This window comes from Eleutherodactylus coqui, chromosome 7 (assembly GCF_035609145.1).
Source record: "Eleutherodactylus coqui strain aEleCoq1 chromosome 7, aEleCoq1.hap1, whole genome shotgun sequence".
In the NCBI taxonomy this organism is placed as follows: domain Eukaryota; kingdom Metazoa; phylum Chordata; class Amphibia; order Anura; family Eleutherodactylidae; genus Eleutherodactylus; species Eleutherodactylus coqui.
In genome coordinates, this window is record NC_089843.1 from 149,575,773 (window position 1) to 149,599,019 (window position 23,247).

A 23,247-nucleotide genomic window follows, 5' to 3' on the forward strand; every position below is an offset into this window, starting at 1 on the left:
TATATATATATATATATTTTTTTTTTTTTATTTATTTTTTTAATATGCCAGCATTAATGAGGATACCTTCTATATAATGCTTACACAATCATCATCTCCAGATCCTATAAACACACTTATCAAACTTGATGAGACACCGGCCATGATCATTAGTCCAGGGAACATGTCCCATCCCCGCAGCACCATAACTAGTTGCAGTGCTGCAAGGGGAGGTGACATTGAGCTTGGTGATGTTTTTTTTTTTTTTTATTCCACAATCCGGCTGTGTCACCCGCCAAAGATTGCGCAGTGCATAAAAATCTGACACTTTTCAGATTCTTGTGCACTTGCTGTCCCATAGACTTGTATAGAAGAGTGCGCACATGCGAGTTAGATTTTCGTGTGCAGCGCAATCTTCATTGAGTGACGGCGCTGGATCGTGTGAGTATAAAACTTACATCACGCAGCTCCCTGTTACCGCTCCTAACAGCACCATAACTTAGTTTTTGGTGTAGTGGGGACATGATTGGTACCCTTTAAATGTACAATACATGTATTAATATGCACATGAATAGTCTGTAAATGGCACAAGAATACTGGAGGTTTTTTCTGCATCTCTCCATAGTATAAATTAAACTCTATATCTGTATCCACAGAAAGTAAGAAATGAAGGTCCGACCTTAATACGCCAACTTTTTTTTAAAAATCTTATTAGTTAGAAAATTCAATCTCACACCTCGGCTGTACTTTAACCCCTTAATGACATGGCCTATTTTGGGCTTAAGGATGCAACGATTTTTGGTGGATTTTCTTCTCCATTGATCAAGTCATAATTTTTTTTATTTTTCTGTCGACGAATGCGTGGCGAACTGTAGTTTTTATCGGCATCATTTTTGGGTACATTGACTATATTGTAAAACTTTTATTTTATTTTTTTTTTTATGATAGCAGGGAGAGAGAGTGCATCAATTCTGCCATATATTTTTTTTTTTTTTTTTTTTACAGCGTTAATCATGCAGCATAAATAAGACAATCCATTTTTTCTGCGGACCGGTATGGTTACAACGATGCCAAAATTCTTACATTTTTTTTTTGTTTTTCCACTTTACTGCAATAAAAACCCTTTTTTTGGAAATTTTTTTTTTTTTTTTTTAAATCGCTGCATTCAAAGTCCTGTAACTTTTTTATTTTTTGATGTATGGAGCTCTATGAGGGCTTATGTTTTGCGAGATGAGCTGTAGTTTTTATTGGTACCATTTCGGGGTACATACGGCTTTTTTGATAACTTTTATTGCGTTTTTAGTGAGGCAAAATGCTAAAAAATTTTGCCTGTTTTTTAGCCTTTTGTTTCTTACGCTTTTTTCCGTGCACAGTCAAATGCATGTGCAACTTATTGTACGCGTTGTTACGGACGCGACAATACCAAATATGTGGGGTTTTAATTTTTTTTTACCTTTTTTATACTAATCTGAGAAAAAGCATAAAAAAGGTTTTTGGTTTTTTTTTTACAGTTTTTTTAATCTTTTTTTTTTTTTTTTTTTTTTTTTTTTTACATCTGTGTCCCTCTGGGGGACTTTCACCACAGCCCTGATGATCGCTGTGATAAGGCATGGCAGGGCTACTGCCCTGCCATGCCTTATCACTTACACAGCGATCTCAGGCACTGGCAACACAGGACGCCAGTGTCTGGCGTCCTGTTGCCATGGCGACAGGCCGGGCTCTCGCAATAACATCGCGAGAGCCGGCCGGAGACACAGAGGGAGCGCGCTCCCTCTGTGAACTCTTTCCCTGCCGCGATCCACTTAGATCGCGGCAGGGAAGGGGTTAGCAGTGGGGGGCGCATCTCCGATGCCACCTGCTGTTGCAGTGGGACGCCGGCTGTGACTGACAGCCGGCTCCCGTTGCGGGATAGTGCGGGATCATATGTGATCTCACGCTATCCCCAGGATGTAAGTTTACGTCCTGTTGCGGGAAGTACCCCGCTCCCAGGACGTAAACTTACGCCCTGCAGCGGGAAGGGGTTAACAGTTTTTTTTCAGTTTTTTGTCACAACGTGTTCCGCTCTTTCGAATGAGATGCAAAGTGAGGCCGAAAGTACCCGTGAAGTGAGCCTTCTGCTTTCTTGCAACAGTTCATTAGTCTTGGCAATGTTGACATCTGTAGCTGCTGTGGATGGCTTCCCTGAGCGCACTTCATCATTAACTCGTGTGTTGCCCTCTTTAAAATTAAGGGAGATGGAATAAATCCTCCACAGTGCCACCTGTTGAAAGGCAGCATTCCTTCAAGTCAAAGGCAGACCTTTTATACAAGCCTTGTTACAATGACTGGGAATTAAAAGCAAAGCCAGACTCCATGTACATACAGCTGTTTCCGGGTCATTGCCCATCATCAGTGTACAGTAGGAGTCTGGCTTTTGCTAGTGAGAGGCCTGGGACAGGGGTCAGAAACGCTCTTTTCTCCTTAGGGAGAGCAACTATATACTATAAACTAAGTGAGGAGACTCAAATGGCCATACACGCTCCTCTGGGTAATATGCAAATAAGGGAGATGGAATAAATCCTCCACAGTGCCACCTATTGGAAGGCAGCATTCCTTCATGTCAAAGGCAGACCTTTTATACAAGCCTTGTTACAATGACTGGGAATTAAAAGCAAAGCCAAACCCCATGTAGGTAGCACTGTGGAGGATTTATTCCATCTCCCTTATTTGCATATTACCCAGAGGAGCGTGCGTGGCCATTTGAGTCTCCTCACTTAGTTTATAGTATAGAGTTGCTCTCCCTAAGGAGAAAAGAGCGTTTCTGGCCCTCTTTAAAGTGCTCCCACCTCATCCCATGCTCGACTCAAAATTCGATCTCACACTTCTGCCGTACTTCGAGAGAATTGTCATCTTCATCCGCCATGATGGCACCTACACATTGCGTTCATTCCCTGAAGAGTGTGGCTGTCTGACCGCAGGTTCAGACATGTTGCTGCATGACATTCACAAACGCCTTGCCACATCTACCACCTAGAAAAATACAAGCAGTCTCATTACTTTTCCATCAGCCCTTGTACTTAAAGAAAACCTGACATGACCTTTAGTGTCATAAACTACGTTATAGGGCACAAAGGTTTGGGAACAGGGAGCCTGTGGAGCAGTAGTTTATACATACCGGGCACCCCATTCCATGCTGTGTCCCTGTGAAGTTGGTGTGCACTCAGCATGACTCTTCTCAGCTCACTCTGTGAGTGCACTCTCCCATTCACTTTTATCGGACTGCATGTGTACAGAGTGGGCTGAGAAGAGTCCTGCTGTGCGGGCATAGAACTTCACAGGGACACAGCATAGAACGAGGTGCCCGGTGAGTATGAAACACTGCTCCCCAGACTCCCTCTTCCCTGACCTTTGAGCCCCAGTACATAGTTTATGGGGCACAAAGGTTATGGCAGGTGCTCTTTAAAGAGATTCTGTCACTTCTCCTGAGATCTCTTTTAGTAAATACTTGTATTTCCCATGAAATAACAGTTCTGGAACATCTTTTCCTTAGAACTCTGTTCTGCCTTTCCTCTGTTATTCCTCCTAGAAATGGATTGACAGCTGTATGTTACCAGTTCGGGGATGTGACAGGAAGCGTATGTAAGGAACCCGACCCCAATAGCATCATAACTTAGTTGGTGGTGCTGTGGGGATGGGACAGGTTAAACAGAATTCCATTATATAGTTGGATTTATTTTGTCTTGTAGTATATGCCTTAAACTGTGCTGTTGTGATATACATTTATATACGGTGTATTCTATTTCAGGTCTCTCAATACATACTTTTCATGGGAATTTTTTTGTGCGGTCAACGGACCTGTTATCCCTTGCCAATATCAATGAGGATGCTGGATTTGCAGTGCAGATGTCGTTAGAAGAAAGTCTAACAGACACTTCCTTGGCATGCTGCCAAGTGGCCCTCCTTTACACATCCAGCAAAGGTATGTTGGTCATCCGATCTGCTGGTTGTAGCAACTGTAGTATATTTATACGCCAGAGCAAAGTATTCCAGGACTCCTCAATTTAGGTTGCTCAAACAATCCATCCCTTCTATACACTCTGCTGTAAGCTTATAGTCGGTACCCAGCGCTGGCCACTTATGCTGTGTTTACGTGGAGCCACTCTCACACATGGTGCTTTTGGCTCTAGGCATGATACAATACTGCTACTGCTTTCAATGGGGCCTCGTAGGCATGCGCTTAAACCTGATTTTCGAGCGCTGTTCTATTTTTGCGCATTTTAGTGCTTTTTAATGCACCATATCACCCATCGCAATGATGGGGTGCGTTAAAAAATACTGAGATGCTTTTAAAACCGTGTGAGCGCATGTGTGACAGTGGCCTAAGTGCAGCCCTTGGCCTAGCAAAGATCCCCGGGTTGGCCTTTTAGCTTCTTCCTGTTAGAGCATACAACAGAGGCATGCCCTACTAGCTGCTTCTACACTTCTTTTTTTATGTTTCTTGTCTCTTTATTTTAGTAATTTGGATTATACTGCTTTTGATTGCTACAAATGAGTGCATGTGAAGTGTTTTCTTATATTGAGTGGCTACATAAAAAAAACATAAAAAAGTTTTTTAACATGCAACAAACAGTGTCTTAATTGCCACCAGGTCAGCGGAGGATACGTGTGCACACCTTGTGCCTGCCTGTGGTAAATTCGCTACCTGACGTGTTCGCAGGAGCAGATGTTCAGGCGATTACTGCCCTGTTGGCAAGTATGGGTAAGTTATTCTTATCAAGCTTTAGATCTCTTTCTAATGCCTCTTACACACGACGTGTTATAGAGGATCTGCCGGCTCCCCCGACTTGTTCGTTTTACTACATACATCTATTCTGCATTAATTAGGGGTGTTGGAACATCTTTTCTTATAATTGTGTTCTGCCGTTCCTGTAGTTTTCTAGTAATTTCTGAATAAATTGACAACTGGGTGTTACCATTCCCTTTGTAGACACTCCGTATTGTCAGCATTGATTGAACAGTGCCAGTCTGACACCAGGGGAATGATAACCTATAGTATGAATGAGGAACGGCCCAGTAGCGATGCTGAGATTGGGGCCTTTGTCTCTCCCAAACATACTACTTCTGCAAAGCCTTTGTGACATAACTAGGGCTTGCTTAGTGAGCGGGGCTTTAAAGGAAAAGGCTCTGTATGACCTCATTATGTCATTAGGCTGCAACATACCTCCTAGTCTAAACTGTGGAATGGATTTCTATTAATACCCCTGAGGTATTGGCGTACGGAAGTCATTGCTGGGAAGTGGATAGATTCGGTAGGGGAACTATTTTTGGCATGCTTTTTTTTTCTTTTTTCCGACACTTCAAAATTCAACTTGTAACTTATTTTATTGGTTGCGAAAAGTAGAACTTTTACTGAATCTTGAGTATATTTCTCTCTGGAGCGCTGCACTCTTGAGTTTCCATGGGTGATATTAGCTTTTTAAGGACTGACACTTTTTTATATTTTTGTTTTTTCCTCCCGACTTTCCGAAAATCATGATTCTTTTATGCATCCACCGACACAGCTGCCTGAAGGCTTGTTTTTGTGGAACAAGTTATTTTTTTATCAAAGGTACTCTTTAATGTACCATATAAAATGTATAAGTGGAGTGAGATGGGAAAACAATCCCACAATTCTGCCTTCTTTAAGTAGGTCTTGTTTTTATGGTGTACACACTGCAGCAAAAAGGGCATAATTTTTTTCCCATTTTTATTTAACATGTTACAAACAAAATTTAAGTCACCAAATTCATTCTCAGAAATAAAGAAATGAATTACAGTTCAGTAAAGTAACAAATAATAAACTAATATTGAACGTGTATCTGGCATATGTCCTGAAATTACTCTCCTCTTCAGAGAACAAAATAGGAATTGGAGTAAACCTTAACTCAATAGGAATATGTGAACTTTATTCTGTGGGTCAGTATGATTATGATACGAAGAGAAAAAAAAAAATATTTTATTTATAAGTTGTTTTTTTTTTTTTTTCTTTGCTGTTCTGCGAAAAAGTGCAAATCTGTTGTGTTTTTTTTCTGGCAGTATTCGCTTTACAAGACAAATAATGCATTACTTTGATGGATCAGACTTTTACAGATGCAGTAATACCAAATATGTGTGTTTTTATTGTTTTCATTTTTTTTTTTTTTTTACTATAAATATGGGAAAAGGGTTTTTACTTTTTTTTTTTTCTTTTAATTTTCCCACAGGGGACTTTAACCTGTTATTGTTTGATTGCTCATACAGTAGAATGTAATACCATAGTATTACATTATACCACGATTAGAGATGAGCGAGCATACTCGCTAAGGACAATTACTCGATCGAGCATTGCCCTTAGCGAGTACCTGCCCGCTCGGAAGAAAAGGTTCGGCTGCCGGCGGTGGGCGGGCAGCGGCTGGGGAGAGCGGGGAGGAACGGAGGGGAGATGGGGAGATCACTGAGTCCCGTCGTCCCCCCCCCGCTCACTGCCGCGACTCACCTGTCACTGGCGCCGGCAGCTGAACCTTTTCTTCCCAACGGGGAGATACTCTCTAAGGACAGTGCTCGATCGAGTAATTGTCCTTAGCGAGTATGCTCGCTCATCTCTAACCACGATCTGACAGGCATTCTGTGAAACGACACCACAGGCAAAGCTTGATAGAGAGTTGGCCATGGTACTCCTGGGGTCCTTCAAAAGGCTCCAGTCTGCCATGGCAATCGAACGGCACCTTGCAATCGCATCGCAGGGCGGCATTCTTGGACCCACAAACTTCGATTTGCCGCTTTCAATGCCGTTGTCAGAACTGACAGCAGTATTTAAAGGGTTAAGAGTCACGATCTGTGTTCAGACTGATTCCAGCTGTTGCTAACGGTGGTCAGCTGTAAGAAACAGCCGACACCTGCATTCCGATTCCCCCTTCATATAAACTCAGAATGCACAGCATGTAACGTTTTACGTCTTGTGGTGGTAAAAGTTTAGTATAAGCCTCACCATCTTCTTTTACAAGGGCTTACCTCCTGAGGTGTTAACTCATGAATGAAATTCCCTATCCACAGGATAGGGGATAAATATCTGATTTCTGGTGAAGGGAGTGGTGATTTGCAGAAGTGGCCACTGCTACCCTCTTGTCAAGTACATTGATCTCCCACTATCCCATAGAAGTAAATGGAGCAGTAGTCATGTATGTGCACTATTGTGCTATTCACATGGGGTATTTGGCAGTGATGTTCTGTAGCCAGCGATTGGCTGCAGCTGTCACATGTCCAGGTCAGCAGCATCTAGGAAGGCTTTTGTGTGGGCAAAAACAAATGTGTATTTGCGCATGTGAAAAAATCAAGCTGCAGAAGGGCTTATTGATTTTCTGTGCAAATAGGCAGGTTTGGTGGTAGAATCCTAAATAAAGTTAATTAACTTCGAAAAATAGAAATAAAAAAAAACAATGGGGAAATAGATTTCCTTGCAGCAAAAAATAGTTATTCCGTGTGTTATATGTACCTGAAATTGGTTCCTATAAAAGCTAGAGCTCAAAATACATAAATCCCACAAAATACGAGGTCTCCTTCGTTGGCTAAACAATAGTTATGACTGCTGGAAGACAAAAGGATAAACTATTTACTGGTTCTGAAATTTGTTGTCATGAAGTGTACTTTCACTCGATTTTCTTGCAGCGATCTCGCAATCGCCAGTGTGAAGAAGCCCTCAGGGGTTAAAAATGTATTAAGGCGACTGATTTCTGCACCAAATGTGTTTACATCAGGCGTAAATTCAAAATCTACAAAAAAAAAAGGAACATTTTCGGTTGTGTGTTTGCAATGATATTGTGACTGCTATGGGGATTAATTACTATAACTGAAAAGTTGTACAACTTCCTAATATACTGTGTCTGAACTCACTAATATTGTGTTCACTCTCAGTGAATAAAAAAACTTTTTTTTTTTTTTTCTTTTTTTTTTTTTGGGCTACATACAGACGACCAGCGTTTCATGAGCGCAACTCATATCAGACAATACTTTGTGATCTGTATAATCGGACAGCACATGGATGGATCAGACAGTGGGCATTGCATGGCTTATTCTTGTTTGCAAGTTTTTATAAGGACTGGTCTGCATCACACATGTGAATGGCCTTATATTCTATAATGGATTCATGTGCTGCCCGTAAAACAGCACACGGATAGGGAAAACGCCCGTGTGAATTGGCCCTTACAATCACAGGATGTAAGCCTGTATACACAGAATCCCGTTCTCAGCTGAGAAGTGGATACAAATGTATCCAGTCTAGACAATGCTCTGTGAGCTGAATACATGAGCAGCAGCTTATTTCACTACAGTGTATCAGTGTGGAGTCCAGATTCTTGATGCCTCACAGAGGATTGCCTAGACTGGGTACATCTACTCACTATGTACGGGCTTGCTGCCTCAATGTTAACAAGGGTGTTCTCCTTAACTGAAGATAAAGATCATGAAAACGGGGAGGATTTGGAAACGTAGTATATTAGCATATTGTAGAATTCTTCCCTATAGGAGCCATTTCCATAATGGGGTTCTTTATGGAGCACCATTGTTTTGTACAGGGATTGCCTATAGCTCCACAGTACAGGTCCGTAGTAAAGGTGCTTTTACGCGGAATGATTCGTTATGATTTTCCGCGGTCCGGCGAGAATCTGAACAATATCTTTCTTTGTAAATGCAGGCACTGACTGAACAACGAACGTAAAGTCACTCACTTCTCAATCGTCCAGTTTTTGCTTACAGTGTATGGAGGTGGGCAGGCCTGAACAATCCCATCTGCTCCCATGTAAAAGCACCCTAACCCCATCTGTCTCTATGTGGCTTTGCCGTGTTGCTAATTGCAGAGCTAGAACACAGTTTACTCTACACAGGTCCCGCTTAGCATTGCTCGTTTTCACCTGTTCTGTATTATTTTTGCAGCCGTAGACCGATCGGTTACATCCAGTCTGTCCGATGCCAGAGACGCCTTGGTGAATGCAGTGGTCGATTCCCTGTCATCATACAAGTCAACACTTTCAAATCTACAGCAGTCCACGCTCATTGCACCCAATGCTCTCAAGATCTTCCCCCTCTATATTTTGGCTCTTCTGAAGCAGGCAAGTGAATTAATTTTCGTAAGACCATTATAATTAAGACGTACCTAATGCGGGTTTACGTGTGTTTATCTCCCGGAGCTCATGAGGTGAAGGTGAGCTGGTATACACAGTGAGGGAGGGGATTTATAAGCAAGAATGGAGTATTGGTCCATAGCAACCAGCAAGAGTGCTGCTGGGAAATAAAAGCAGGTACTCCTCTTTTCCAGAAGGGGTGTTGTCCCATGAAGATGATTTATGGTTAAATCCAGTGCATAATACTAAACATCTACTGTATTTACCCTTATTAAAAATGTATCCATCTTCAAATATTGTGGGACTAATGTTAGATTAGCAGTAAAGGCCGTGCATTATAAACAGCAGGTGGCGCTATTCTAACAGCAGTCCCGGGAAATCTGAGGACAGAAATGTTTTTATGTTTCTAGTATTTATTGAAGGAATTTTAACGCTGGCAGCAAACCTGCCCCACACAGGAAGGAGGGGGGGAGGGGGAGGTAGATATTGGTACAAGACAGGTAATAGTCATAGCAGTGAAAATAGTAATGACCATATATAATAAGAGGAAGGGTGCGGAGGGGAAATGGAACAGTACAAGATCCTTATACAATATAATTACTAATAACTGGTTAGTAGAATGTTCCCGTGTTTGATTAAAGGACCGTACGTCTACCTCAGCTTTTATATATAAGGCTCTGTGCTGCAAGTTATATCTATATTCAGAGTTGTAGGTAGTAGTGCAAATTCGGGATATTAGTACGCTAAATCCTTGGGTCCCAGACTTTTTCGAATTGGACGGCTGTGTTCTGGAGTATGGAATTCAGTTTTTCGTAAAGAAGTATTCTTTTGATACAGGTAACCAATGGGTCAAAGGGTAGTTGTGGTTTTCGCCATTGTTGGGCTATGTAAATGCGAGCTACCATAGTGATAAATTGTATAAGTTTGAAAGGCGCATTGCGAATGTCTGTAGGTCTATTGCCTAGTAACAAGATTAAAAAAAAGGGTCAAGACCCGGTGATGTTTCTGTTACAGAGGTTATAAGATGGGCGACCTTTCTCCAAAAGGCTTGCACTGTAGGGCAGGACCACCATATATGTAATTGGGAATCGGGTGGCCATGCAACCCCCAAAGCTTAGGTCAAAGAGCTCAGGTTACGTGGCGTGTATCCGAGTAGGTACTAGGTAAGCCTTATGTAGTCCTTTAGAGAGGTTTCTGTTAATGAGACCTGCCAGCTATTCTTATGTAATGTCTCGCTACAATGACTACATCATTCTATGGTTAGGGACAAATTAAAAGTTTCCCATTTAATCATATAGTGCAGTTTTGTTGTGTACCATATAGGATTCTATAAAGTTGGGAGAAGATCCCTGGGTATATTGGGCAGTATTTATACATGGCCTCCAACGGGTTTAGCTCAGCTGTACAACCTGAGGATATAAAAGAGGACCAGAAGTGAAAAACCTGGATTGTTCTCCAACATTCAGCTGAAGGGGGTTGAAATTGGTTTGTAAAAGAGGATAAGGAGATCGGCTTACCATGTGATAGAAAGTGGCAGGTTAGTTGAGTTTTAGTCTGCCACCATGAAAAGCTTTGGGCATCTAATCCTCTGAGCGAGGGATTATCTTTAATCGTACATGGTACCACAGTAGGATGGAAATGAATGCGCGTGGGGCGAGGTTTTAAAGTTTATGTTCAAATAGATTTTATTAAACATTTTCCAGATAAGTATACATTTTCGTAAACGTAACAAGGCTTTTCAGGGGGGGGGGGGGGTGAGGGGGGGTCAGGGGGATAAGGAGGGAAAGGGTAGTCGTGGCTTATATTGTCCATTAAAAGTGGATGGATGGGGTTATGGGATTGTCCTTTGAATCTGTTTCCTTTGTTCCGTAGTTCGACCAACTCACTATCTCGAGCTAGGCCCAAACCTTAGACCCCCCGGAGTCACTATTTGCGTGGGGACTTTGTCTTTGCCTTTTCTTGCTGGATGCTATTGGAAAGGCTCCCTTCCTTGAGATGGGGTTGTTCCCAGCCTCTGGCTCTAGTTACCCCTTTGTTGTCTGCTTTCTATTGCCTCATTTATCTCTGGTATCTTAGGGTATTTCTCACCTTGTTTTCTTCACATGTTCCTAATTTTTCTATCTGGTCTGGCTTTCGGGTCGGGCTCAAAGCATGTAGATGTGTAAACTCGTAACGGACCCATTCAACTCATCTTATTCCTAAGGAGCGTTTTACCTGAGGTTAGACACAAGAGGAGAACACATAGGGATGTGGGGGGAGGGATCAATGACTCGTGTATAGGTCAATTTTCTTAAAGATTTTCGTTTAGTGCCCTCCACACCGTTTCTTACTAGTTTGCTTTTAGGGGGTCCCGGTTTCCAGCCATTTTATAAATGAGTCTGAAGACCTGAATGTTATCCATGCCTGCCATGTATGGTGATACTCCTCCCAGGATTTTGGTTCGTCTGCTCCTATTTCCTCGAAATACATTAATGTGTGGATCTCTTCCACCCACATTATCCGTGTTGGAGCGACATTTGATTTCCACAGTCTTGGGATAATCCTCCCTACTGCAATGATAAAAAATCGGAGGAGGCCCTTTTTAAGTTTGCTTATTGATCCTGGTAGCATAGAGAGTAACGCTATTTCCGGGGTAGGGGACACCTTCCCATGGCAGACATGGTTGTATAGTTCTATCACTTCTTTCCACAGATTTGACACCCAAGGACATTCCCACCAGATATGTAGCATGGTGCCTTTGCTGTCGTTGCACCTCCAGCAGGCAGGAGAGATCTGGGGAAACATCCTCTGGAGTCGATCCGGGGTTCTGTACCACCTTGATAGTATTCTAAAATTCAGGTCCTGGACTTTACCCGCCGAGGAGAGCTTATGAGTCGAGAGCCATGCCTTGTTCCAGCTTTCCGCTGGGAGGCTTTAACCCAGTTCCCTTTCCCACGCTCCCACGTAGCCAGGGCTTTCGCCCTCTGCCTCCCGAGACAGCAGCAACCCGTAGAGTCTGGAGATCGTATGTTTAGATGTTGTGTTGGAAAGGAACATTTTTTCAAATTCTGTTAGGGGCTTTAACTCGTTCGTTCGTGGTGTCAATGTGCTTATAAAACTCCTCAGTTGGAGGTACTGCATCCACATCCCTGGTCTAGTCTCGCTGTCTCCCAGGATCTCCTGCATCGACTTCAGTCCCGAGTCTGACATCACATCTCTCACCCTTGGGATTGGGTCGTCTGATAGTGTCAAGATACGGGAATCCTTGAAGGTGGCCTCGAATTGGGGGTTACAAATTAAGGGTGTAAGTGGGCCTGGAATTCCCACGAGGCCTTTTGATGCTGCAAACCCTATCCAGTTTTCGAGAAGCTGAATACAGAATGGAGATGGGATAGGTAGTTTTTTGATCAGTTTAGAGGGAATCCAGGCGGCTGCCTGTAAGTATCCCTCCGCCCCTTCATGTTCCGCCTCCACCCACAGTTTTGTAGATTTGTGTTTTAGTATGTCTATTATACAGTTGGAAATGTTGGCCCTATAGTAAAGTGTAAAGTCTGGGAGGCCTAGACCACCTGATTCCTTTTTCCTTGTTAAGAGTGCAAAGCGCATGCGGGGTCTACGCCCTCTCCACACAAACATTGTTATTAGGGTTCTCAATTTCTTTAAATATGCTCTTGGGAGTTTGATCGGTATAGTCTGGCATATATAAAGGAATTTAGGGAGTATGTCCATCTTGATCACGTTGACCCTTCCACTCCATGTAAGGAACAGGGGCCCCCATTTGTTTAGGTCCCTCTCCATTCTCTCCACGAACGGAAGGTAGTTGAGTCTAAATGCCTCTGAGACACCCTCCAGGAGTTGGATACCTAGGTATTTTATGCTGGTTTTACGCCAACGAAAGGGGAATGATTTTTCTAAGTGGGACACCTCCTTCTGTGGGAGTGTAATGTTCAGTACTTCAGATTTTTGGGTGTTGACTTTGTAATTGTTGACCTTATTGAATTTTTTAAACTCTTCGAGGAGGACCGGCATGCCCACACGTGGATTGGACATGTAAAGGAGCAGGTCGTCCGCAAAGAGGGCCATTTTATGTTCTGTGTTTCCTACTTGAATACCTTTAATTGACCTATTGTTGCGGATGGAGTTGGCCAATGACTCCATGGTTAGGACATACAGGAATGGTGATAGCGGGCAGCCCTGTCTGGTTCCATTTCTAATTTTAAAGGTCCCCGACAGCGCCCCGTTTATCCTGACTCTGGCTGTGGGGCTATGGTATAGTGCCATTATCCTCTGTTTCATCCGTTCCCCAAGTCCTATGCTGTCCAATGTGGCAGAGAGGAAGGGCCAGGTTTTTAAGTTTAACTGGAACGGGGGGCTCTTGTCCAGAGCTGAGTGGACCAAGTGTGTGGGCATTATTGTGCTGTTTTCAATGGGGAGTCCAGAGGGGAGAGAGATGGTCTGCGAATATAGGTGGGATCTGAGCTAAACCAATGGCTTCATAGTATTTGAGGAGGTTCGGTACAGAGAGGTTTCCTGTTTTTTTTTTTGTTTATGCAGAAACCTTATATTCTTAGGTATTCAGGGCATTTATGAGACCAGATGAGAGACGTTACTTGCTTTTGCAAGGTTCGTAACACCGAGTATTGGAACTGGGGTAGGAAGGATTCTACACAGATATGAGCTTGGTAAAGGCACTATTTTGACACACTTGATCTGTCCTATCCAGGAGAGGTAAGGGCAATTCCACTTTAAGTCTAAACTAAGTTGCTCGAAGAGAGGTTCGTAATTCCACTTCGAAATAGAATCTGTTGAGTTTGTGACTTTGATACCAAGGGAGGAGAGAAAGTCGGGGCATGTATGAAATTGGAAGTTTATTCCAATAAATTTTTAAGTATGAGGGGGACATTACAGAAGAAAATTTTAGATTTAGATTGGCTAATTTTGAGACCAGAGGCCCGCTCAAACTTCTCCAGAACTTAAAGTAAATTAGGAAGGGAGGTTAGGCTGCCTCTCCACGGCTGAGTTGGAATATAGCTAGCGATATTCCGCCGTGGGGAAGGAGAACTGACAGGTCTCCGCGGTGAGCCTATCCAATAGATGGACTCACCGCAGAAAATCGCAGCATGCCGCGATTCTCCACTCGTGGATGTCGAGCTGCGCTTTACATAGTTGGCCTATGGAAAGCACGTCATGTGACGTCCGTGGGCGATTTATCGCCGTGGATCTCACAATGACAACTCGCCCGTGGACAGCCAGCCCTAAAGGATTAGTCAATGTCAAAAGAAGAGGCAAAGAGGCTGAGCTTAGTGTTATATTTTTCAATGGGAACACCAGATATATTGTAGTTGTTGTAGATGGCTATAGCTAGAGGTTCCATTGCAATCGTAAATAAAGCCGACAAGAGTGGGCATCCCTGTTGAGTGCCTCTAAAGATACAGACACGGGTTGGTGTGGTACAAAGGATTTTGAGGTGTTCAGGGGGGTTAAAATAAAGGGCCGTGATGACATTTATAAAGGGGCCTCCCAATCCCATTAGCTGAAGGACAAGTTGCAAATAGGACCGGGATAAGCCTTTTTCTATATTTTGGGGCGATGACTGATAATTGGGTTTTATGGAGGTTTGCCGTATGAATAAGGTTTAATATCTTAAGAATATTATCTGGTGCTTGGCTGCTGGGGATAGAGCCCACTTGATCTCGATGTACTAGGGAAGGGAAAATTTAGTTGAGTCTGGAAGTAATCATAGACGTAAAGGCCCATTTAGACATGTGTTTTGAGCGAATCGTTGTGTCCATTTAAGCGCAAGGTGATCGCCCAAACGTTGAGCAATCACCTTGCGCTTCGAGCTGGGATGCAGAAGACAAGCGGGGCATATGGGCCTATAATTTAACAGAATGGTGGTATCTTTTCCGGGTTTAGGTATAGTTGTGATGAAGGCTCGTAGGAAATTGGGGTATATTTGGCCTTGTTGCAAGTTATGGCTATAGAAGTCATCAGAAAAGCGATTTAATTCCCTTTGTAAAAGGGGTCTCATAGCACTGAAAATAATATATAACACTTGGCTGGGACAATCCATTTTCCGTTATGTGAATAGGAAAACAAATAAATAAAATGGAGTAAAGTGCTTAGTAAATATGTGCTCATAAGTAACAAAGTGGGATCTTTTACATCTGTTTGATTAAATGGCAAATGAAATATCACAAATATCATGTTGTGCACCAAAAAGGTTGCCAGTCATGACTTGATCCATATTTGTGCAAAAAATTGACTCCTTTCTGCAAATATGAAAAGTGGAAGTGGTCTTAACATAGTTTAATTCATCAGTAAAGGAAGAAAATGGTGCAAATTTTGGCCTAGTACTGTGCCTGCCCTTAGCAGATGTAGATTTGATTCGCCAGTCACAAAGGTGCCAAAAATACAAGGCATGTGCTTTTTAATAAATTTGACACACATCACTCCAACTTCCCGTTTTTCTTAAACCGGCAGACAACATCCTTAATAAATGTTAGTTGTAGTTTTTAGACTAGACAATAATCTTCTCAATGTCAATATGCAAGAAATCTGGCTGAGTTGCCTTGATAAATGTGCACTAATGTGTTTACACTGGGAAAACTTAGTGCTGCCAAGTGGAAGATGGCAATTACAAGTCCATAGCGAAAACCCTGCTCACATCTAGTTTGTGTTTACCTTTAGCGCATACGCTGGGAAAAGCTCCTGACATGCATTAATATAGAGCTTTGGTGGAACTGGTCATCTCTATATGATATATTTAATGTAGGGCATATTACAATAATGTACTGTGAGGGTTTTGGGTAAAAGCTGGTATAGCCCAGTATGTAACAGGAGAATAGTGGTGAGTGCAGACTGTGGAGGTTGTTATTAGGAGAAAGTTGAGTCCAGGGGTAGCAATTTCTTCTTACTGTAGTCAGTTCTCCTCCATCGGACTGCTTCATCCATCTTCTGTGCTGGCGAGATCAGTGAGGCTATCAATCGGGTAAACTTTATGGTGGTAAATTAGCTGATAAGAACATGCCGGAGAAGACAACAGAGAGAACTTAAACCCCATTTACACACAACGATTATCGTTTGAACGCATTAATAACTTTTTTGCATAGGAATGCATAGGATTTAAATGTGCAGCTAATCGTCTGAAATCCTCTCTGTTTCACTCATTAGCCATGTAAACACTGTACATGGTGTTTGCTCAGGTGGGCGTATGTTTATGCGAGTAAGTTCATGCTGGCAGCTTTTTAATTAGTATGAAGAAAACCCATTGTCGTCCGCCTAAGTGAACAGGTTGTCATTGTGTTTATGCAAGGTAAACAATCACCCCTCCCCTCAAGTTGTTCAGTTCTTCTTGTCTGTACAATTGGCCTTTAAATGGAGTGAAAAGCAAACAAACTAACAGCCATTTTTATGCAGGTTGAAACTCTGCAATAAACGACGAATGAACGAATAGTGCTTTGCATTTACACATATTAATTATTGCGCAAATTCGTTCATTTAAATGAATTTTGAGGGGTCATCATTGCATGTAAATGGGCCTTAAGGACCCTTTTTAATCTAGCAATTTGTCGTTTTTTGAACGCTGATGTACTGTTTATACAGCAGATGCATAGTTGGCTTGTTCAAACATCAAATCATTAAGTCTTTGTCATTCACTGTATAAGTGAATGAGAAGTACTGAATGAGCACTGTTTAAACTGAACGATAAGTGCAACCAACCATCATTTTTCTGCCAGCATAAAATGACTGCCGAACGAAAAGCGAACAATTACCTTCGGTTGTTGGCTCGCGTTTAGACTGAACACTTATTATTCTCTTTTGCACATTTGAACGTTATCATTCAGATTCTCATTGATAATTCAGTGTATATACCTTATGGTATAACCGATAATTCGTAAAGGATTCGGATCACGCAGGCATAGAAATGTGCAAGACTATCAGCCTGTGTAAACAGCCAATCATTCATCCATTATTGTGAATGGAGGAGGGTGGCCGGAACGATGGCTAGGCAGGGAACAAAGTGACTGGTGGCCCGGGCCCCCTGCGAACGTTGTGGGCTGCACTACCCCGCTCCTAAAAGTCTTGCCGCAGCGCTGGCTGTAGAGCCTACAGCAACTAGATGACAGACGCATGCTTGCTGCTCATCCCCGACTCTGTCATTCAGATTGCAATGAACACTAGAGTCAGGGGGAGGAGCGAGATCACGCTGTGCAATAGCACGTAGGACATCAGCCCCAAGTGCGTATGTGACCCCGGGGAGGAAAGGAGGTGCGGCGACAATAGGCTGTGCAGTAGCGCAGCATCGTGCATCATCTAGCTGAGGAAGCCCTGCAGATGGCCAGGTTTCAGGGTGCCTTTGTGGTAATATATTAATTGAAGGGGCCACAGATGGGGCGTTTTATTAATAATTGGGGCAACAGCTTTGTTTTAATCATTTGAGCCACAGCGGACGCCCTGTTAGGAAGTGGAGACATTTAGGGATCTGGGGCCACAGAAGGGGTTTACTTGGGAGCATAGATGGGGTCTTGTTACAAATTGGGGCCACAGAGACGTACCAATACTTATTGGAACCACAGCAGGGACACCACTACTTAGGTCCCATTCACAAAGGCATATTTTCTGCCCGTATTCAGCCCTTTTTTTTACTGACTAAATATGAAAAGCACCCGGACGCACTAAACTAAATTGGTGTCTTCAGATGTACTTTTTTTTTTTTATGCGAACTGATGTGCTGAAATCACTTGGTCCATTTTGCCTTTTTTGGGTGTTTGTTTTTGTTTTTTTTTAGCACACGTGAAAAATGGATGCAGCGAAGATTTTAAAAAAAGGCACATGGGCACCAAAAACATATCAAAAAATCCCCACACGCATTAAAAAGGCAGCGTTTTCACTGACCAACACTACATATGCACATATAAATAAGCCCTTAGTGAGGCCACATTAGCTGTACTACTAGTGAGACTGCAGCAGCCAGATTATTATTATGGGAATTGTGGGGGTGCCGGGTGGCCGTGAGAAGTTAATTGGGGGCTGTAGCAGCAGGATGGGGGGAATGTGCAGAAGTAAGTTGTGGCTGGAAGAAATCTCAGTGGTGGTCTGGACCCAGAGAGAAGAAAACAGAATATGAATGACTTAAAACCGAGATATCGCCTGTTCTCGCTAGATGTACCTGCACTGTAATCCCTGTGTAGAGCTGGTACTCGAGTACATTATATGATCACTGTAGACCCACAGTCGGGCTGTGACGCTTGTCTGAAACTGGCCTTATAGGGAAGAAATGTAATTTATGGCTCTGGTGCTGCATTATTATGATCTTGGTTCTGTATTTATATTATGAGCTTGGTCCTGTATTTGTTATTGGCTTGTTCTGGTACTGTTTGTTATGAGCTTGGTTCCATTACTGTATTTATCCACTGAGGATAATTCTGGTGTTGTATTCATATAAGTTAAAGATGGAAGGGGACAGTGTGGCTGGTTACACAAACTCAGATTATGCCTACCCACAGTGGCCAACGACTATACAATTTGGCCAATAATTTGTGGGCCATGGTTTTTACTGGGTGTGGCCAGCCACCAAGTGTTTCTACCCCTACTATGTGCTGTGAATTATTGACTAGTGCTGTGTGCTTGCCCCCCTCCCCCCCAGGCTAAATTTTTGCCAGCCACCGCCTGCTGCTCCACCTGCATTCCCTGAGCAATGATCGCTCTTGTGTAAAAGCACAAGAGCGATTTCTGGGGGCAGTTGTCGGACGCTTCTGTGCCATACAGTCATCCCATGTAAAAGGGCTCTTAGCCATCAGTCCAGCTTCAATGACCGATCTCCTATTGAGACGTAGACTGCAGTTTCTATATAGAATGATATGTAGAAGACAAACGGTGCAAAATGTCTAATTAAACCCTATTGCAAAAATGACTGCAGGCCAAAATACATGCATTTAAGTGAAGAAAGTTCCCCCTCCCCAAAGGTGTTCATGGCAATTAAAAGGGTTGTGCCAGAATTTCAAGTTGTCTCCTAGCCTCAGGATAGGCGATAACTGCTGATCAGTGGAGCTCTTGATTCTGAGGTCCTCGCTAATCTCGAGAGCAGGACTTCCGTGTCCCAATCTCCTCCAAAAGAAGTAGTCAGTGACTGCATAAGTTGGTGCAGAGTAGTGAAAAAACTTTATTCCTCCAAGCCAAGGATTAACAGATACGTTCTGACCCTCAAGGTCTTTGTCAAGCCTGAATAATGCTTTTTCACTACTCTGCGCCAGCTAATTATGCTGCTACTGACGACTACTTTTGGATTTGATCTGGGAATAGTGGTTCAAGTTCCTTTTGGCTGTTGCATGATTCCAGTCCTACCGAGGTTGGATATAATTGAGTGCTGCTGATAAGCCCCTCTTTTCAATACAGTGTCCTAATCTCCTGTGACATCAGCATGAAGGAAGAGCCGGCTGCCCATGCGCGGTCAATGTTCTGTTCATTTCAATGGGGTTGTATACAATCACAGAATGGCAACAGCACACACTATACCTCTTTATGTCAGGAGGGAGGAACAAAATGCAGGCAAATGTGCATGCTTCCGCACTCGGATCTGGATCCAAAAATCCGCAACGCATAGATTCCAATGTAGAGAAGTGGAAGCAGCATGCAAGGGATTTGATGCAAAAGGGGTGTATTTGTATGTGTCATTTCACTTGACAAAGACCACAGTCGGTGGTTGAAACGTTGTGTTTATTGCTGGATGGATTAAAGTTCTGTACTTTTGCATCAAATCCCTTGCATGCTGCTTCCACTTCTCTACATTTCAATGGGGTTGATGGAAATACTAAAGTGGCTGCCGCTCGGGTGTATCTGCAGTCCCATTGAAAGTGAGTAGAGCACTGGTGCGCCCAACGTTTCATTCAGTGGTCTACTCACCGCAGGGGGGGTTCAATAACCCTGCATTGAGGAGGGCTGGGAACATGGGATCCTCATTCTCAAGATTGGTGGGGTCATAGCAGTCAGTTCCCCACTGATCAGAAAGTTGAATAGGGGAAAACCTTAAATTCTGGTAAACCCTTAAAGCTTTGCAGTTGTACAGCACCTTAAGGCAGACTAGGCTAAAAGGAGAGGAGTATATTGAGGGAGGAATTGCATCAGCTGAGGAATCTACTTCATTGACGGACACGACATGTGGACGGACACGACATGTGGGCCAGCAGCCGTTGGGCTTTTTGGCCCTTTAACACCAAACTATTATCGTTCATGTTTTCGCTGCATCACGGTAATCTGAACAGTAATCCTTCAGTGTAAATGCTGCCAGTGACTGACTGACAATTCATTCCCTTATCGCTCACTGTTCAGCTTCTGCCAACATAAAAATCAAACAACCATTAACTTATGTAAACAGGTAGCAGCTCATCTATGAGCCATCTGCCTGTTTACTGGGAATGGAGGCGGGTGGATGGAGGAGATCTCTGGCTGCTCTGCCTCCATTCACTGAGCGATCATCTCTACTGTGTGAAACCACAGAAGTGATTACCACTGGGATGACCATCAGGGGCCTCATCATCCTGTGTAAAAAGACCACAATTGCACTCTCCCATACGAATAACGGTCAGTGAAGGCCGCCTAATGTCTCTGCTGTTATACGTGCATTTTGCATCGGTTTTTGTGTTGTATTTTGGGGGGGGATGTCATTCAATTGCAATCCATCTTTCTTGTGCATGAAAAAAAAAACAGAATGATGTAATTTAAAACTCTCATTGAAGTCAGTTGCTGTGCGGAAAAATAAAGGGACACGCAGGCCATGTGAGTGCGTTCCGTTTTTTTGGGGTTTTTTTACGCATCCATTACCTTGAATGGGTGATTCTGGTCAGAGAATCACACCTAAATAGGACATGCTGCGATTTTTATTTATTTTTTTCACACGGACTTCCGGTCTGTGGGGAAAAAAAAATCGCACGTGTGCATACACACATAGGAGCAAATTTACTAAGCTCAGCATTTCCTGAAGAGGTGCGTGCTTCTTCATGTATTCAGCACGTTCCCCGCGGACCTGTGCGCCTTCTGCGAAATGTACTCCTGGTCCCAAGTAGGTGTACGCTTCTGGAATTATTTACGCCACTTTCTGTCCATTTGAACCTCGTACAGAACTCTAAGGTTCTAATCGTCCGTGTGAATAAGCCGGCACCACGGACCATCCAGTGTGTAGAACCTGGTGATGAGTACTAGAGCAAGAAGAGATGGTTCTAGTACTGAACAGCCTGCTGGGAACGTGTCTGGGATTGAGCATGAAATATGTGTTCCTTCCTCCGGCGAATATAAAACGGACGATCTGCTGTTCCGCTGGAGCCCCCGCTGTGTTCCATCGCCAAATCAGTACAGATAATGGAATTGAATAGCCGTGAAGCTCTGATTGCCCGAGTCATCTGTGACACATTGTTGGAGTGCTCGATTGCAGAGAATAATTGTATTTGTACGTCTCCACAGAAAGCCTTCAGGACCGGCACCTGCACACGTCTGGATGATCGCGTCTTCGCAATGTGCCAGATGAAATATCAGCCGCTGCTTCAGCTAATGAAAATGATTCACCCCAGCCTCTTCCGGATAGACAGGCTTACTGATGAGGTAGGAAGGCATCTGCATGACATATTAGCCAATTTTAGGATAGGCTTTGGGCTAGGTAGAAATGATAGGATGTAGGCTGGCTTCTCCTATAATTATTTTATGGGATGCTAGCCATGTATCAGTGCTTTGTTTTTATATTGGTTCTGTGTTAATGATTTTGTGTTTTGTGTCACAGGGGGCGATACTCGTTAATGACTTGGTTGTACCGCAGCCACAACTGCAGCACTTATCTGCTGAGAAACTGGAGAAGGAAGGTGCATTTTTCATGGACGCCGGATCGGTATGTTCTCACTCTCTTACTTTGTTGCTTATGATAACTGATTCTTGTTCACCTTGGGTTTTGGCACGTTTACTTGACATATGTAGAAGCATGAGACATACGGGGACATTTATAAAAACTTTTACACCAGTTCACCCCTGTCCTCCCCCCCCCCCCCCCTTGCTACCATCCGTTCCACCCCAGCACCCCCCGAATCTTTTCGCCCAAGTAGGCTCTGAGTAATTGCCCTAAACGAGCACGTTCACTCATCTCTAACAGTCAGACCTTGGGTTGCGAGCATCTTGACTTACAAGCAGGCTCTCTCCAAATTTTTGCTCTAAGAGTAAAAACTTGAGTTATGAGCCTGCTTCGCATTCCACGCCGGAAGTCCCCTCATCACTGAGCACGGTGACAGCTGACAACTCGTCCTCCTTCTGATTAATTGTAGAGGCAGGAGGTTACAGCCCCGCCGTAATTTAATATACTGCTGGGTTTTAAGCCCGGGACCAGTTACCGTAATTTACAGTGCCTAATCCTAAACGGGTTAAAAAAGAAGCATGGCTTTTCGGAAGGGGATGTGGCGTAACTTATACCAAAAATGAAAGCCATATTGAATCTGGCGTACATTTCTGCTTGGATGTATTGAGGAGACGAGATTCACCAAATACATGAAGATCTATGGCAAAAAAAAAGATTACCGCTCGCATTTTGAAATGCCAGTCTTAATTAATTTCTCCCAAATTTTAAACTTTTATACCACCACATTTTACATCCTGTACCATCAAACTGTATATATCAAACTGATGTTCACCAACCCGTTCACTGCTGTTAGAAGGGGGTATTCCTGTTGCCTCTCAGTATCTTTTAAAGCGACCCTCTAATCTTGGACAAAGCAAGATGGCTACACCAGTTCTCTGACTACCTGATGCATACTGTAGTATACGTTGGTAGTCTAAGACCGTATATGCTGCTCTGATTGGCCAGTACTGATCATGTGGCCAGCACTGGTCAATCAAAGCAGCGTGTAATCTCTTAGGCTAATGCACAGTGTGAAGTAGTCCTGCTACCTTTGTTTGTCCAGGACTGGAGGGTTGGTGTAAGCTTATTTTTAGCATTTATTGGGTTCTCCTCTCAATCTTTAACAGGGGCTCAAATGTAAAAACTTTCATAAGTGTGCAGCAGCACTAAACCGTACGCCACAGCGCCGCTTACAATGAGTGCATTGTCTCTGCCTTAATACTCCGATATATTGTTATGCACAGGCATATTGTAATAGCATGTGAACAAATGACAGTCATATTAGAGTCAAAAGCCACCATC

General features: G+C 43.2%; 1 protein-coding gene across 1 annotated transcript in view; it reads left to right on the forward strand.

Moving 5' to 3' along the window:
• Positions 1-23,247, forward strand: part of SEC24B (SEC24 homolog B, COPII coat complex component) — an 83,380-nt gene that overhangs the window by 52,272 nt on the left and 7,861 nt on the right. Inside the window, exons 17-21 of the mRNA XM_066573824.1 lie at positions 3,764-3,937; positions 4,607-4,717; positions 8,905-9,080; positions 21,531-21,668; positions 21,844-21,948. Coding sequence (XP_066429921.1) covers positions 3,764-3,937; positions 4,607-4,717; positions 8,905-9,080; positions 21,531-21,668; positions 21,844-21,948 — 704 coding nt within the window. The remainder of the gene's footprint in view (positions 1-3,763; positions 3,938-4,606; positions 4,718-8,904; positions 9,081-21,530; positions 21,669-21,843; positions 21,949-23,247) is intronic.